A 17,928-nucleotide genomic window follows, 5' to 3' on the forward strand; every position below is an offset into this window, starting at 1 on the left:
AGTCTAGTTTTAAACTTCAACTCCGTATTCCCTAGACAAAATTGAAGAATCCTTATTTCTAGTTTGCCTAGAGTTTAGAGTTTTAAGAAAAACTAGTCAATTTCTTAAGAAAACCTAGGTGAGTTAAAGCTTGAGCAATTTCTCTAGATTTTTTACCTATCTACAAGGCAAAATTTCTAGATTTTTTTTTCTAGTTTGCTAGAAGTTTAAATTTAAAAAAAATCAATATTAACTTTAGAATCAAGACAGAAAATTCCAATTCTAGATTGAAAAAGGAAATAACCCAAAAAGTAATTCAGAAGGATTAAAAATCAGCCCATGTATGATGCACCACCCTGTCTATTTAGTCTTCTGAATACAGTGAAGACGTCTCAAAAGGATTCATATTCATTCAAGTGTTGATTAAGCAATAAAATCAAATGAAGAGGAGAGACACACCCACTTGCACATCATCCCATACAAAATTTTGTTCTCTTTCAACTCTATGGTTTGAAATTTATATTATGAAAATGGACGAAATTGAACACGCTAGAATTTGAAGTGATGGAACGTACATATAATTTGAAATGTGCGCCGAGGGTATTTGCACTCATAAAAATACTTTCTCACCCCCCTCCCCCCATATATTCTTTCAACTTATTCGAATAGTCATGCCCCGTATAGTGACAAGGTCTCCTCACAAGTGATAAGGAAAAAGCATAAAGTGGTATTCTTTATGACTTCATTGACACGAAAGGAGTGCATTTTATGTTGCAAAAGGGGATTTTGTGTGGAAGAGATGGAAAAAATTGTCGATACTGCTCTATGTGGGATTACGCTTGGGACGAATTTAATCGAAATTGCTTTTCACACGCCTGACGATTGCTCAACACTTTTCCTCAGGAGACCAATGCCACGGTGTACCCCCGCCGTTCAATCCAAACCACCTCCAATGTGTGCACCATGAGAAAAATAGTTCACAGATTAATCCCCTAAATACCCCTCCGTGCACTTGTCATTTCAATTCAAAACACTTGACTGGAAAGCTTTGAAAACCCGCACCCAGATTTTCGACAATTGCACCAGACGGAATTTATTGTGAGACACATCACTACATTGCAAGAAATGCCAGATTCAGAAGGAATTTTATTCTCATCACCCAAATAATCATTTTCTTTCCCTCATCCTGTTGTCTCCCCCAACCCCATCTGTTGTTTCACTTCTCTTGTCTTTTTGTGTGTGTGTGCTTTATCTAATGCACTAAAAAGGAGAATGTTAGATTGAAATGAAAGTTTTGCAAGTTGAAGCCACTTTAATCCATATAGAAGTTTATTTTTGGGGACTCACCTGATCACATAGTTGACGCAGACGACACTCTGTGGCTTCTGCTTATCGTAGACAATCGTTGCTTGAGTCACCACCCAGGCGTATCCTCCCGTCCTGGCTAGAAAGCGATACCCACAAGTTTCTATTTGTCCCTTGCTGAGCACTACTCAACCAAAATATCGACATGAAAAGAGAGAAGAGAAGGGGATAAAGAATTAAGAATATGAAGTTTTATGAATGATAAAAGAGTTGTAAAAATAAATTTAATCATTTCAAAAGGGGAGACTTTAGAGGATAAATTTTGAAGAATGTACATAAGTGGATAAATTATGAAAAATACTTTTTACTTTTATTCATTTTTTAATGAACTATTTTCTTATTAAATTTTTAATTTGAATCATCTTCCTCGTCTTTGTTTATTAAATGTCCCTTCATTTGAAATAATTGCAAATAATTTTGATAAACATATGTAACGTGCGAGAAAGATTTAAATATGGCATTCGAGGGGTTAACAATTGTGTTATCCAAAGTCTCCAAAACCCGAGGTTTGCCGAAGGCATTATGTGTGTGTTTGTGTTTCGTGTGGGAGATGGGGGGGGACCATTTAATACACTTTTTCTACCCGGCAGGGAGCAGTACGACTGGGAAGAGCCTCTGAGCCGGAAGAAAGCCCAAGAGCTGGAGAGAGGAAGTGAAAGTAGTGAATTTGTGATCCACCATCCCAGCGATTGCCCTGTGTCTCCCACGGGCCGAGAAGAATTAGAAGGAAGAAAAGTGAAGCCAAAAGAAGTGAGATAGAAGCATCCGGAGCCCATTCCTCCGTGGCAACCCACCAGCCAGGAGACCGCCGTGTGGCCAGCCCTTGAGTTTGCCACCCAAGCTGCGTTTGACGAGAATACGGAGGAGGATCTCGGGGGCCTTTGTGCAGCATCGTCAATTGTGCTCACAGCCTCCCTCGCAAGGAGCAGGAGAAGTACCTCCTGACGCAGCTTCGCGGCATTATCCATTGTGCCAGCGGTCGTCTCATTGCATTCCTGTGAGACATTAGAGGAAGATCTACAAGAGCTTCAGTGCGGCGACTACCCCTTTGTGCCCACAATTCAATATCTCGACACTCTTACGCGAGATCTGGGAGGAAGATCAGCAGGAGCTTTATCGTGGCATTCTCCATTGTGCCCTGAGTCGGTTGCCTAACCGAGTCGACAGAGGATCTCCCGTGGCCCTGTGAAGCATCTCCCAGTGTGCTCACCGGCCATTGCCTCGCAGCCTTAAGCGAGAAGCCAGGGCCTTTGTGTGGCATCGTCAATTGTGCCCACCGGCCGTAGCCTCGCTGTAACCCCGCGAGTGCTGAAGGAAGACCTCCGGAAGTGGCTGTGGGGCATATCAATCGTGCCCACCATTGCCATCCGTGTGAGAGGCTGAGGAAGAAAACCCCGAAGCAACTGAGTGCCCACCAAAGGGCAGCGGCAGCGATCTCATCATCCATACGCGAGAGGCGTGTGCAGGAAGTCACCGAAGCAACGGAGTATCGACTGCCGGGAGATTCAACACCACGAGAAGGCATCAAGGGAGCAACGTAGAAGCCACCCGAGTCACCCAGGATTGTACCGAAGAAGGATAATAAATGCTTTCGACGCAAGTTGACAGTGTTTTAATGGCGCCCAACCACCGCTGGAACTCACGCAAGTAGCACAAAAAAGAGTCTCAGTGTTATATAGAATGAAAAATATAAATTGATTTAGTAGAAAATCCTTAAAGTTTGCATAAAAATTTAGCTTTTGCTGAGGATTAGGTAAAATTTAATTTTGTGTCGTACAAAAATTTGTGAAGTTTTGTGCTTTGTCTCCTTGCGATTCTCAGAAAACCGCAACCCCCATACAATAGGTATTGAGCGATCATTTGGGGGCCTTTGTGCAGAAATATATTTTGGCCATTGTCGGCGGGGATACCTTTGAAGTTTCCCTTACGGATCCCGCTATACATAGCACAAGTAGTATTGGGGAGAGCTTTTCAAATATTTTTTGATGGTCAAAAATTAATATTGCCTTTTGCAAATAAAATAATTTTTTAATTTTGGCAACTGCACTTCTGCAAAAATTTCTTTTTCCGGTCACCTTGATCAAAGTCTCAATTTGGGGGTTCTCTGAAAGTCATCCGGGACTTTTGAGATCCATCCGGGAGTTTTTCAGGATCATCCGGGAGTTGTTGAGAGCCATCCGGAGCTTGGAGAATTTTTTTTCTTTTTCTCCGATTTTTCTTTTTTTTTTTGGGAAGTGAGGAAATCCCCTTCCAGGATATTAAACTTTAATTTAAATTTTAATTCGAATAATTAAGAGTTTCCTTATTCCGGCATTTACTGTGGGGCATGCGCTGTGGGCTTGGCGGGGGCAGGTGCCCTTTTATTTTTTGCTCCTCGCATCTTGCCTAGGCAATCGATTACGCGGGTTGAGCGAAATTTGCTGGACCATTTGTGACCTGCCTTTCTCGCGTGCTGCGTCCTGCGGGCAATGAAGGGATAAGGGAGATTTCTCTAGTCTTTTTTGGAGAAAATTTTCACGTGTAGCTTACATTGCTCACGTTCATTGTGCTAAATATTTGATATTGATTTGATTTAAGATTTGAAAATATTTTATGGATTATTTTAATTGATCCAATAAAGGGAAATTATACTGAAAATTATTTTTGGGATTTTTCTTGATTTGGGATTGAGGTTGGTTCTCCCTTTGAAGGTTTTTTTTTCGATTTTTCTTGGAAAATTTCTGATTTTCATTTCGATTTTGTCAATATGGTTGGGACGCGAAAAAATCCCTCCGGGAACCAGCCACCACCCAGTGCTGTTGCACAACCACCACCCAGTTCTGTGGAACAACCACCCTCCACAAGCCAACAGCCACCAACTGTTTCGGTGGCCAGCACACCACAAGAATCAAGGATTCCGCGAACTCCTATGATGGGAAGTGGTCGTGGGATTGCAATCAATAGATGGGAAGAACGTTTCTTGCGATTGGAGCGAGAGTGCGAGGAAAATAGACACCTTGTTGAGACCCTGGGAACAACCACCGAGAGGTTCTTAAGGCAACAGGAGGAAAGGAACAGAGAGATGTTTGAAACCTTTCAAGGAAACAGCGACAGGATGAATCATCAAATGAACACTCTGGCCTCCACAATGAACACCTTAGTGGACAAGATGTCATTACTACAATTCCAAAACGCTCCTCAAGTAACCCCCAGAACTCGGCACGAGCAAACGCCACAACTTCCGCGACTCTCACGCGCGGGACCTTCGAGGAATTTTGCTGCGAATTTGAATGCTGCGGCTCTGAATGCCACGACATACCATTCTATGGAAAGTATTCCTGAAGAAGTGGGAGCTGTCGGTGGACAGGATGTGCCACAGGATGCTGGCAATCCACAGTCGGAAGTACAATCTCAGCTTAGGAGCCTTGATACATCTGTGGTGACCACTGTTGCTCCTCCAGCTAGCAACCTCACCACCTTTAAACCCATCCCATTGAAGGATTGGGGGATCACGTTCTCTGGTGATCTTAAGGGAGCGCGCGTAGGAACATTTTTGCGTGAAATGGAGAGAATGGCTAGTGCGCAGAGAGTGGCGGCTGATTCAGTGTTATCAAGTGTGCACTTATGTTTGTGTGGTGATGCATTAAGATGGTTCAAGAGTTGTGAACTTTTCTCAACCTGGGAGGACTTTTCGCGTGCAATAAGAACCACCTTTGATAGGTCTGATTGTGATTTATCTGTGCGAAGGAGATTAGAGGACAGAAAACAACGTGAAGGTGAACGAGTGGGTGTGTTTATCGCGGATGTGCGTGCATTGTTTCGTGAGTTAGATGTGCCATTAGATGAGAACACGCAGATTCAGATGATTCGTCGAAATCTCGCCCCAAGGATCAGGGAATCAATTTTATTGCGGGAGTTTTCATCTGTGTCTGAATTAGAAAGTGCTCTCCGTGTGATTGAAAATAATATGCTTATCGCGAGTGAGGACTCTACGCGTCAAAGACAATCGCGCATCAATGCTGTGGAAACCGTGAGAACCAATGATCCTCCGCGAAGGAATAATCCTCGAAACAACAACAGGAGGAGCACTGATCAGAACACCCAAGCCACTCAAAGACGTCCACAGGCTAATTCTTCCCTGTGTCTCAATTGTTACATTGGATATCATCCTTTAGATCAATGCACACAGCCTCGCCGTGCGAGGATCATATGCTATGGTTGTGGTGCAGCCAATGTGACGAGGAGAGATTGCCCTACATGTTCGGGGGAAGGATCTCCGGGACACTAGGAGGGATGGTGGACGCCGGTATATCACCTACAATCCCTCAAACTCCAAAGAAAAAGCACAAGAAGATAAATAAACACAAGAAGAACCCCAAAGTTGTCGATAACATAGATGAAGATTTGGATATTGTCGATGAATATATTTTTGATGAATTTGAAGCATTCGCGGTGGATTTTCAAAATTATTCTGCAGTGGATGAAGAATTAGACCGCGTATTGCAGAAAATTCCTATTTTTGAGAATGTAGAAGAAGCTAATGGAGTTGATTTGTCATCTTCTGGTGAGGAAGCACTCAATTTATCTATCTCTGTCACAACTCTGGATGTGATTAAATCAGCTGGAGAATATACATTGATAGATTTTGCTGCAGATACAATGGGATGTGCGGATTTAATCGACTTCAGTGAACCCCTTCCGATTTTTCACCCAAGGATTGCTCAGGATTTCAGCTGCAGTGTTGTCACAATTTGTGAGGTGGACGACAGGCCGTTAGGCACTCCTGATGAGGATGATCGTCGACCTTACGCCGCGGTGAGAATTTTCGATCGCGATGTGATTGGACTGCTGGATAGTGGAGCAACTCACACGTGTTTGGGAAAAGGATCGGAGGAATTATTGAAGGGAAGTCGTTTAATATCTCGTGTAGCATCAAAATTAACTTTTGTCCGAACTGCAGACGGCAGCATGCATGAGTGCACCGAACTCGTCGATGTTCCAATCACCTTTGATGGCAGAACACACCTTTTACCTGTCCTCATTGTCCCCGATTTGCATTCGCCATTGATTCTGGGAGTGGATTTTTGGATGAAGTTTGACGTGAGGATAGTCAAGCCAAATCCACAGAGGTGTGATGCTTTAAGTCGACATCCGGTGATTCTCAGCAGCGAGGAACGCGCCGGATTAGATGAAGTTATCCCTCAATTTCCCATCACCACGGAGGATAATTTTGGACGCACTCATCTGATCACCCACAAAATTGATACTCTCGACAACGCACCTGTGCACCAACGGTGTTATCCGGTTCCAACCCACCTGATGAAGGCTGTGGATGTGGAATTGGATCGTCTGCTGAAACGTGGCGTGATTAGGGAATGCGAGCCCACTCCGTGGTTGAACCCGGTCACAATTCGCGACAAGAAGGATGGGCGGATTCGATTTTGTTTGGATGCGCGAGGATTAAATAATGTCACCGTGAGGGACACATTTCCCTTGCCCCATATCGAGGCGATTTTGTCCCAGCTGTCTGGCACACAGTACTTATCCAGCATTGATCTCTCAGAGGCATTTTTCCAGATCCCTTTGGATCCCCAGGATCAGCAGAAAACGGCCTTTGCGTTACCTGGAAGGAAGTTATACTGTTTCCAACGAACTCCTTTTGGGCTAGTCAATTCTCCCATGACTATGGCAAGGTTGATGTCACTGGTGTTGGGGCATGATCTGGAGCCCTTTGTGTATTATTACCTGGATGATGTGCTGATCGTGACACCTGACTTTGAGACCCATGTGCGGATGTTGGGGGAAGTTGCGAAGCGGCTCAAAGCCGCCAATCTCACGATCAACTTGGCGAAATCAAAATTCTGTGTTCCCGAGTTGAGCTTTTTGGGATTAACCATTTCTTCAGAGGGAATCTCCACCAACACAGAGAAGATTGATGCCATCATTCAACTTACCCCGCCGCGCACGGTAAAGGGACTTCGCCAGGTAATTGGAATGATGTCCTGGTATCGCAAGTTCATCCCGAATTTTTCAACCACCATTCTGCCCCTCACCAATCTTCTCAAGGGAAAACCCAAATCAATTGAGTGGTCACCTGAGGCTGACCGTGCCTTTGAGGATCTCAAGCGTGCCCTGATTTCCGCGCCTATACTGGCCACCGCCGATTATTCCAAACCCTTCCGAGTGAAGACAGACAGTAGCGACTTCGGATGTGGAGGCGTTCTCGTGCAGGGGGAGGATGATAAGGAGCGGGTAATTGCCTATATGTCGAGGAAGTTCACGGCCGCCGAGAAAAATTACACCACCACGGAGCAGGAGCTTCTGGGTGTGCTGTACAGCATTGAAAAATTCCGCCAGTATCTTGTGGGAGCCCGTTTTGTGGTAGAAACAGACCACTCAGCACTACAGTGGCTGTTGAGGCAGAAGGAGGCTCGTGGCCGTCTTGCTCGCTGGATATTGAGGTTGCAAGAGTTCGATTTTGAGGTGAGACATCGGCCAGGAAGAGAAAACATAGTCCCTGATGCTCTGTCAAGATGCTTCGACATCAGCTCCGTCGCCCAAGTTCAGGACAAGTGGTACAGTTCCCTCTTCGAGAAGGCCACACAGACCCCTGAGAAGCTTCCCGATTACAAGGTGGAAGATGGAAGGCTGTATAAGCTCTGCAGAGTGCTCAACGATGTGGGTGTGGTGGAGCATCGGTGGAAGTTGGTGGTTCCCAAAGAGGATCGCGTTGATGTGATGCGGAAGTACCACGATGAGCCAAGAGCTGGACATTTTGGATATTTCAAAACTCTTAACCGAATTTCCACCCTTTATTATTGGCCAAAAATGAGAAAGGAGGTCGGCAAATATGTAAAGGACTGCCAGATTTGCAAAGCCTCAAAAGCCCCAAATGTGCCTTTAGCTCCCCCTATGGGAAAATTTGTGGAGGCAACGAGGCCCTGGCAGACCATATCTTTAGATTACATTGGTCCTTTAGTTAAAACCTCCAAAGGCTATACTGATATTTTAGTTGTGGTGGATAGGTTTTCGAAATTTGTCCTGGCTTTTCCTTTAAGGAATGCCAAAGCTCCACAGCTCGTCGAGGTGCTTGAGAATCGTGTGTTTTGTGTTTTCGGCATTCCCCAAATCATTCTTTCAGATAATGGAGTACAATTTGAGTCCAAATTATTCAAATCCTTCCTCCAAGGATATGGCGTCCAGCATTGGAAAACGCCACTGTATCATCCCCAGTCCAATCCCACAGAGCGTGCAAACCGTACTTTGATCACCTCAATGCGGGCTTATATCAAGAAACACCACAAGGAATGGGGAGATCATATTTATCAGGTTCAGTGTGCGATGAATTCAGCCATACATGAGGGCACTAAAATGTCGCCCTATTATATAAATTTTGGGATGGAAATGATCACGGACTCAGATCAGTATTCTGTGGTAAATATCCGACCTCCTCTGGGTTTGAAGGAGAGATTAAAACAGTTGGGAGATGCCCGAAGGAATGTGGGTCCTCGATTGCGCCAGGCGCACCAATCTAATGCTAAGAATTATGATCTCCGTAAACGGGTTCATTCTTTTAATGTTGGAGATATTGTGTGGCGCCGAAATTTTGGGCAATCTGATCAGGCTAAGGGCATCCAACATAAATTTCTTCTCTGGGTCAAATCCAAAGTAATCTCAAAGCGAGGGGATACCTATGAATTGGAGGATGTGGATTCGGGAAGAATTGCCAGATATCACAAGAAGGATATAAAGCCTAATTAAACACAAGTCACCAAAATATTATAAAATCCTCTAAGGGATTTTATCCAATTTATTATATTTTTGCAAATTGATTTTAATCGCAATTAGGTGATTCTCAATTTTCTTATTTAATGCATAACAAAATTTGAGCATAAAATTTATCTTTCAGCGATGTCGCATCGCAACAAAAGGGATCTGAATTTATTCAGGAATGTCTTTTACACCCTTTTGTCAAGACAGCAAGGAGCTAAGGAGATCGAAGCATGTTCCTCATGGAACTTGGTTAATACCGCTTCCATTAACTCCCTCCTTTGGTTTTTTTTCATGGTAATCCGGAAGAAGGTATACGGATTATTCTTTCTTTACGCTGTCACTTGATCAATGATGGTATGAAATATTGTTTTGGGAGGATTTTTGTATGGGCGCCTCTGGGAAGGCCACCCAAGAGATGACGCACGTACCATGGAGCATCTTTGGCCATGAGTCGCGTCTAAATTCCATTGGAGTCAAGTCTGCTGTTAAATAGTAGAGCTCCTTTGGACGGCATGCGCTGATTCAAAGCTGAAGACGTTTGTTCCTTGTAATTTTTCCCTTGCACTTTGCAAAATCCGCTTATATCCTTCCTTCCTATCCCTATGAAATTCATGCACAAGATGCATAGGACCCATCCCACCTATAAGTAGAATCAATATCTAATCGCATTCACGTCTATTCCGCGTTAAAGAATAGCTTGAAAATATAGAAGGACTTCCTTCCTTTCGTTGCCTCGCGACCACCTCCACTGGTAGGGCAGAAAAGTGTCATCCAAACCCATACTTATTCGCGTGAGCCCATGGATGGATTGCAAAGATGTGAGGATGGCGGACCTCCAAGGTTGTCTCCTCCTTTTTATTGGTGCCCTCCGACGGGGACCTCAAGGCAAGGAATCGTCAAAAAAAAAAAAAAAAAAAAAAAAAAAAAAAAAAAAAAAAAAAAAAAAAAAAAAAAAAAAAAAAAAAAAAAAAAAAAAGAATTGAGAAGTGGAGGAGGAGATGAGCGGCGAAAGAGAGAAGAGAAGAGAAAGGCAAAACAGGAGTCAGATTGACAAAGAGCCCAATGAAAGGGGTGGTCCTTTACACCAACCTGGGAGAACTCTGCATATGAGCCTTTTGCTCAAATGGTGGCGGCGACTGAGTTCACATCCACCAGTACGCAATCTCACGGATGGAGCCGAGGCCCTGAAAAGCCAAATCTTCATCGAAGGTTCACCCCGTTCGTGCCCATGTCTAAATTCCACCCCGTCTACGTTTTTTGAAAAAGAATGAGAGAAAAGTACTTCGGGGCCTCCGGGTGAGCTGGAGATTGGTGGAATAAAAAAGAGGGTAGGGGGGCCGGTGAAATGCCGAGGGGAGGTGAACTCAGTAAAGGGAGAGAAAGGAGGAGAGAGAGAAGGAGGAGAGAGAGAAAAAAAAAAAAAAAAAAAAGAGAAAAAAAAGAAGAGAGAGAAAAAAGAGAGAGAAAAAAAAAAAAAGAGAGAAAAAAAAAAAAGAGAGAGAAGGAGGAGGAGAGAGAGAAGGAGAAGTGGTGTAGAGGATTCCTTGCCAAGAGGCCTCCTGAAGAGAAGTTCCTTTAGGGAGTTGGTGTCAGCTGCGAAGGGACAACGGACGAGCGGACTTGTATGAAATCTTAAGCCTACGTGCGACTTATGGAGCGAGGAGCCAACGAGAGGTGCCAGCTTTGGTTAACGTAGCTAGGATCCTTCGCCCTTTTTGCGCAGTCAGAAGTTCATGGTATGAAAATTACCCATGAGCCCCACTTCTACGAGTTTGCGAGAAGACCAGAGAATTGTTGGGAGAAAGTCCTGTCTCACCATATTCCCTGCACAGACAACTTCGGTTGCGGTTGGTAAATGCCTGTAGGAAATAGTGGGTGGCATAAAATTATGATGGCGAATCCCAATTTCTTTGGAAGCTCTTGGAGCACAAATTATGAAAAATTATATTTTAATTATGTTTTCTCTTACAGCACAAATGCGCCCATAACTGACGGTGATGCATCGCGTTGCGAACCACTTGTTAGTTCGGCTGCCAACAAATTTATTTTCTTAAAGTAAAGTTGATACCTTCAACGAGACACCCAGATTTGCGAGAACTTTATTGTTGCACATTATGAATGACCCAAAATCTTCTCTTGAGATATCGCTGTTCGCAATTCCTTCATAAGTTAATTGCTCAGGGATCACAAGATCGAGGGAATCTGATGTTGTGGAGCATAAGGGGATCTAATGGAAAATCTGGGTTGATCTTGAGGGAGATCGGAAGACATTGTCGAGGCAAGGTAAAAGGAAGGATACCTGCTGGGACGGAGGGAAAATTTTCCTGGGAATCATCAGTCCTGTGGGATGAGGACATCTGTGGAGAAGTCTTGAAATCTTGCTCATAAAACTCCACAGGGCCTGACCAGCCATTCTTTTGAAGCCCTTAGCCCTCGCACATTGAATTCAAGATAATCTTAATTCTTATGATATTCCTTAAAATATTCCTATACATATGGTGTTTGTAGTTTTAGTTTAATTTTGTATGTAAAACCCTGTAATTTTAAAATACTTTATAAGTTCTTTAGTTAAGGAGGTGTTGGTATTTTCATATTCTTTTGCATGCTTTCTTTTAAAAGGACTTAAGGGGTTCTCCACGTTCATCACCTTTTCTTTTTTTTTTAATCTTTTTTGTTTTCTTTTCACAACTTATGGGTGATGTAACGTGCGAGAAAGATTTAAATATGGCATTCGAGGGGTTAACAATTGTGTTATCCAAAGTCTCCAAAACCCGAGGTTTGCCGAAGGCATTATGTGTGTGTTTGTGTTTCGTGTGGGAGATGGGGGGGGACCATTTAATACACTTTTTCTACCCGGCAGGGAGCAGTACGACTGGGAAGAGCCTCTGAGCCGGAAGAAAGCCCAAGAGCTGGAGAGAGGAAGTGAAAGTAGTGAATTTGTGATCCACCATCCCAGCGATTGCCCTGTGTCTCCCACGGGCCGAGAAGAATTAGAAGGAAGAAAAGTGAAGCCAAAAGAAGTGAGATAGAAGCATCCGGAGCCCATTCCTCCGTGGCAACCCACCAGCCAGGAGACCGCCGTGTGGCCAGCCCTTGAGTTTGCCACCCAAGCTGCGTTTGACGAGAATACGGAGGAGGATCTCGGGGGCCTTTGTGCAGCATCGTCAATTGTGCTCACAGCCTCCCTCGCAAGGAGCAGGAGAAGTACCTCCTGACGCAGCTTCGCGGCATTATCCATTGTGCCAGCGGTCGTCTCATTGCATTCCTGTGAGACATTAGAGGAAGATCTACAAGAGCTTCAGTGCGGCGACTACCCCTTTGTGCCCACAATTCAATATCTCGACACTCTTACGCGAGATCTGGGAGGAAGATCAGCAGGAGCTTTATCGTGGCATTCTCCATTGTGCCCTGAGTCGGTTGCCTAACCGAGTCGACAGAGGATCTCCCGTGGCCCTGTGAAGCATCTCCCAGTGTGCTCACCGGCCATTGCCTCGCAGCCTTAAGCGAGAAGCCAGGGCCTTTGTGTGGCATCGTCAATTGTGCCCACCGGCCGTAGCCTCGCTGTAACCCCGCGAGTGCTGAAGGAAGACCTCCGGAAGTGGCTGTGGGGCATATCAATCGTGCCCACCATTGCCATCCGTGTGAGAGGCTGAGGAAGAAAACCCCGAAGCAACTGAGTGCCCACCAAAGGGCAGCGGCAGCGATCTCATCATCCATACGCGAGAGGCGTGTGCAGGAAGTCACCGAAGCAACGGAGTATCGACTGCCGGGAGATTCAACACCACGAGAAGGCATCAAGGGAGCAACGTAGAAGCCACCCGAGTCACCCAGGATTGTACCGAAGAAGGATAATAAATGCTTTCGACGCAAGTTGACAGTGTTTTACATAAAGAGAGCAAAAACCTTAATCTAAAGAAAATTAAATTTATTTAAAGAATATTCTAAAAGGTTCCGCAAGACATTAGAAACGTAGAACAATTGGGAATACTCATTTCCACTAAATGAAAAATTTATCGATAGAAGTATTAACGACTGTGAGGTGTATATGTAGGAAAAGAATCGGTTGCAGTCTGTTCTCAGGTGTTTTTTATTACATAAGTAGCTACGTTGCGATCAAAAATTTATCTTTTTAATAAAATCAATAAAAATGTGTTTCAATTAAGTTCAATAAACTATAAAAATTTTCCATTTTCCCCCCAGAAAATATATTTTACAAATCAAATATTCAATTGAGATGTTTTTCACAAATTCTCACAAAGCTTCAGTGCAATCGTATTAAATGAAACCACTCAACTAGTTCGATTGATTTTTAGGGAAAATACCATATTGAATGGAAAAGAAATAAAAATGGAATAATTTAATGATTCGCATTGAGTGCTTAAGCACAAATTCCGTGAGATAGTAAGCTCCCAATTTGTGTGCGAGGGGTTCATCAAACCCCCTCCGCGGTATTATACCCCAAAAACATAGTGGAGGTCATCATCCGGAGTATTAAGTTTGTATGGTGAGAAAGCAAACAAAAACAGTTGCAACTTTTCCTTCATTTGCTCACACATCCCAGAACTTTCCACCAACACACAAGGAGATTTTGGCTAACTAACCAATCCATAAATTTAATCCTTCGTGAACAGCGAATTATACAATACATTTCACCAATTTCCTTCACACAGCTAATCTCCCACACAACCCTCTCTGACATGGGGAGAAAACTTTTGAACTTTTCTTCTTCTTCTTGTGGAAAGTCGGCACAGCTAAGAAGAAAAGTGCATCTCATACAACTCATGTTACTTTACCAAGTATAAATTTCATAATCACACTAAAACTCTCTTGTATACGATATATTTTTGATACATACACCACACACACACAGAGCTCAGCAAGGAGTTGAGGAGCTTTAGCGAGAGGGTAGAGAGAGAAAAAATAAAGCACACACGGTACATAATTCATTTTGATTTTGTATTCTGATGAAAAAGCTCATGATGTGTGAATATGCATAAGAGAAAGTTTTGTATTAACTTTATATGGCCTTTTTGGTAAATAGCAACAACAGCAGAATTTATATTATGAACATGGTGTAAACTACAAAGACTACAAAGAACTACAGCAGTGTCTTTGTCTGAAAAAATAAAATTGATTAAAACTAATGTGGACCCAAATTTATCTTATTGACACGCAAAAAATTCTAATTTGGACTTAAAATATCCTATTGGGACTCAAAAATGCTTTATTTATATTTTTAATGTACCTTTGTAAGGTAAAACTAGCGGCTGATTTAGGTATTTTGTAGTCCAAATTGAGTGAACATTAGATGAATAAAAAAAACTAAATCTCTATAAGGAAAAAGTGAAATGAAATGAATCCAAATTATACAAAAGTCTCGTCTAAATAAGTCATTTTTGAGTCCCAATAAGACAGTTGAGTCTCAATTAGACAGAGCTAAATAAAATTTAACATATTATTCCTTCAATTTCCTTTCCTTAAAATTAAGAACAGTTGTTTAGTTTATTCCTCAAGCAATTCTACATGGACTTGAGAGCGCCAACCTCGTCGTTTAATTAACAATTAAAGCAAAGCTATTACTCCAAATTACCCCTCATCATCAATGCAAGTTTCCACTTTGCAGTTTTCCAACCATAAAGGTGTCCGAGGTGATCACAAAAATCACATCTCGGTCCCGGAATGGTCCCCTCGCACACAAAAGCATATTTGTGCAGAGGGTGCAAAAATATATAATTCCATCCCCCCCCCCCTTTTGTCCTCCACTAATATCGCACAACATCCCCCGCATGAAGTAGCACAACAAATGTCAAACAAATGTCTTTTATATTTTTGTGCACTTTCCACACTAAAAGTGAACGGAACATTAATATGTATGTTGTGTAATATACAAAACATACTAAAAGTACACAAACATTTTCATGTGCTCTCTGTACCATTCTCTATATTTGCAGCACATTTCATCCAAAAGCCAAATATACTATAAAACAGGGATTGCAAGTTCGTTGCACTAAACAACATTTTCTCAACTAAACCCACCCACATTTGTCCTTTGCTCACTTCCCCCAAGGACTCTTTTCCGTGTGTTACAATATTAATGGAATTATAACTTTTCATACTAGCTTTTGCTTGCTTATATGAAAACCTTCTTTCTATTATTGCACGTCGTAAATGTAATTTTTGTATGAAATTATTCTACTTTTGCTCATGGATTCCTTCCTCTATATTTTCTTATTCAACAATTTTCTTTTTAAGGATAACATTAAAGAGAACATAACGAGGTCCCCCTGTGGAGCTTTTTATCTACCCAAAAATCGTCTGACTAAAGAATCCTCCTAATTCTTCTACGATTTTTATCAATGCATCGAATCTCAATAAACAACCCCTCATCCCCCCATTTTAAAACACAAAAAGAATAATCGCGAGGAAAATGTTATTTTCCCTTCTGCAAAGTGAACCAAAAGCCATTGGACTTGCAGAGACTATATCCTCCTCATTCTCAAAAATGCCACGCACATAGCATGAGCAATATATTATTTTTTCCCGAACCCCGATAGAAATCCTCTTGGTTGACACGAAAAGTTAAGGGAAAGATACAAATTTATATGCGATTGGGTGCAGTTCCATGCAATTTGAAATTCGTATAAATTTCCTTTTTCTCCTGCTCCCTGGCAAGCATTATATCTCCATCCTCGTGCTTCTGGGGGAGGAACTTTTCCACTATTTTACGGGATTTTAAAGTTATTTTCTCCAACACTATTGTCGCGACAATTGCCCTCAACAAGTTCAAAGTGCTACTTTTACTGCATAATAACATACACATGAGGGTTCCTCCGGGAAAGCACGGAGATTGTTTTTTTTTTCTTTTTTAAATACTTTGCTTTGGTTGGAAGTGAGTATAGAATCCTGTAGAGAACAAGAAGAAATTCTTAAGTCTCTGATGTTTTCTATTCAATTTGCAAATATTTCTTCACAAATTTTTTTTACATTAATTAATTAATTAAAAAGATTCCAAAGAAAAATCAAAAGTTTCCCATAAAATATTTTCAAATAAACCCCTCAAAAGTCAAAGCTTTTCCCATTTCAATGGAATTCGAAAGAGAACTCTCACTGCTGCTGTAAAAATTGTATTGAGCAGAGCAAATATTGCAAGATGTGTTTTCATTTAACCACCCTCGCACATCCACCCCCTCCGCCTTTCTATGCTATATAGCTCAGGTGATTATTGCATTACAGTAAAATAGATTTATACTCAATGCAGTATCTCCCTTTCGCTGTGAAAAATATATAAAATGCTACACGAGTGAAGGAGTTGGAACTTTTTAGTGCGCTGCAAGAAGTCGAGGAGATGGAAGTGCATAATCTAGCAGCAGTGTATGGTGGTATCAAAGGGATGGTATGACTTTTAAGGGTGGCGTGTGTGGGTGAAGATTGGAGAGATGTGCTTGAATGGAAACGATGCTAAACGGGAAAGCCAATGTAGTGTGTAGTATACAAGAGTACGCGGCAGTCAGCTGCAAGTCGATGCACTTGAATGAGGGTGGCGGAGTCGGTCGACAACCCCTTTAGAGCAATTGTTAGTACGAGAGTGGGTGGTGACTGGCGTGCCGTGTCTTTACACATTGCATGTGCATTGCGGCGATTTGTGGGGAGCTGCGCTTACAACTGCAGGGACCGAAAAAAAAGAGTGCTAAAAGTCATTTCTGTGGTTGCATTCTCCGTCGTGGTGTTGGGAGGTTTTCGGAGAGCGCACCCCGAAAATTTGTGCTCAATGTGTTCGTGGGGTTCGTGGCACAAGTTGAAAGTTGAATGGCTGGAAACTGCCGGAAAATATATTACACAAAATGCTTGTGGATGCAACGCCGGGAAAGATGTATATCTATTTGAATTGAATATAAACTTGAGCATTGTCGTGCTAGTGCCACACTAAAATACTTATTCTCCGTAATGGTCTTATCTGATGATATTACTATGTTATAATATTTTCACTGGGAACGAATGGAGCTTGAATGGGTAGTTGGGGGGTGGACAAATTGTTTGTGTACACACACACCCCCGCGCAAACCCCCTCTGGGTGAGTTGAAATATAATAAATTTACGAGTTTCTGGACGATAAACTTTTTAGATTACAGAATATTATTTAGTTTCTCTCCTCTAATTTAATTTCTCCAACCCCCTTCATCCCCCTACAAACAATTGCAACACCCCCACAGCAAGCTCTAAGCATACTGATATAGAAGAGTTGGATAATTTCTGGGCTGATGGGGCTGATGCATCTTGAATGCTCCTCCCCCTACCCTCTGGTGTATTTTAATTACACAACCCTCTCTCCCCATCCAACCATCCCCCTTTCAGAAACAACCATATTTATTGGGTTAATTGGAATTTTTAATAGTTTTCCATTCATTTCTAATAACACTGACAAGCACACGAGAGAATTTAATTCCATACACACACCCCTTATCGCAGATTATCGCTATTGCTGCACGAGAGAGGAAAGACTTTTTCTTAAAAGCTTTTGCTCATTAACAGGTGGATTATTTCACCTGGTAGAGCTCGTGTGAAGTTGGAAATCAGCAATCAGCGAGACTTAATCAGCACAAAGGGGAGAGATAAGACTTTTATCAACGGGAGTGAGGAGAAAGATGTCTTGGGGTAACAATATACTTCTTGTTACAATTCGTCAGATTATACAATGTGGGTTCAATATACTCCTAATCGGTGTTTTGTTGATATCTCCCCCGCTCAGCACTAAAACTAATTGCCACATAAAAGCGCTAATAGTGCAATTAGCCAAACTTTTTAATTGACTTTAATACATGAGTGCGAATTAAA

The 17,928-nt window shown here is 42.4% G+C and overlaps 1 protein-coding gene across 4 annotated transcripts in view; it reads right to left on the minus strand.

Annotated features, from left to right (window-relative positions):
- Positions 1-17,928, minus strand: part of LOC129787046 (protein similar) — a 75,488-nt gene that overhangs the window by 34,232 nt on the left and 23,328 nt on the right. For all 4 annotated transcript variants that reach the window (XM_055822344.1, XM_055822343.1, XM_055822345.1 and 1 more), the window contains one exon: positions 1,327-1,468. In XM_055822344.1, coding sequence (XP_055678319.1) covers positions 1,327-1,468 — 142 coding nt within the window. The remainder of the gene's footprint in view (positions 1-1,326; positions 1,469-17,928) is intronic.

The sequence above is a fragment of the Lutzomyia longipalpis genome, chromosome 1, assembly GCF_024334085.1.
Source record: "Lutzomyia longipalpis isolate SR_M1_2022 chromosome 1, ASM2433408v1".
Lineage (NCBI taxonomy): Eukaryota > Metazoa > Arthropoda > Insecta > Diptera > Psychodidae > Lutzomyia > Lutzomyia longipalpis.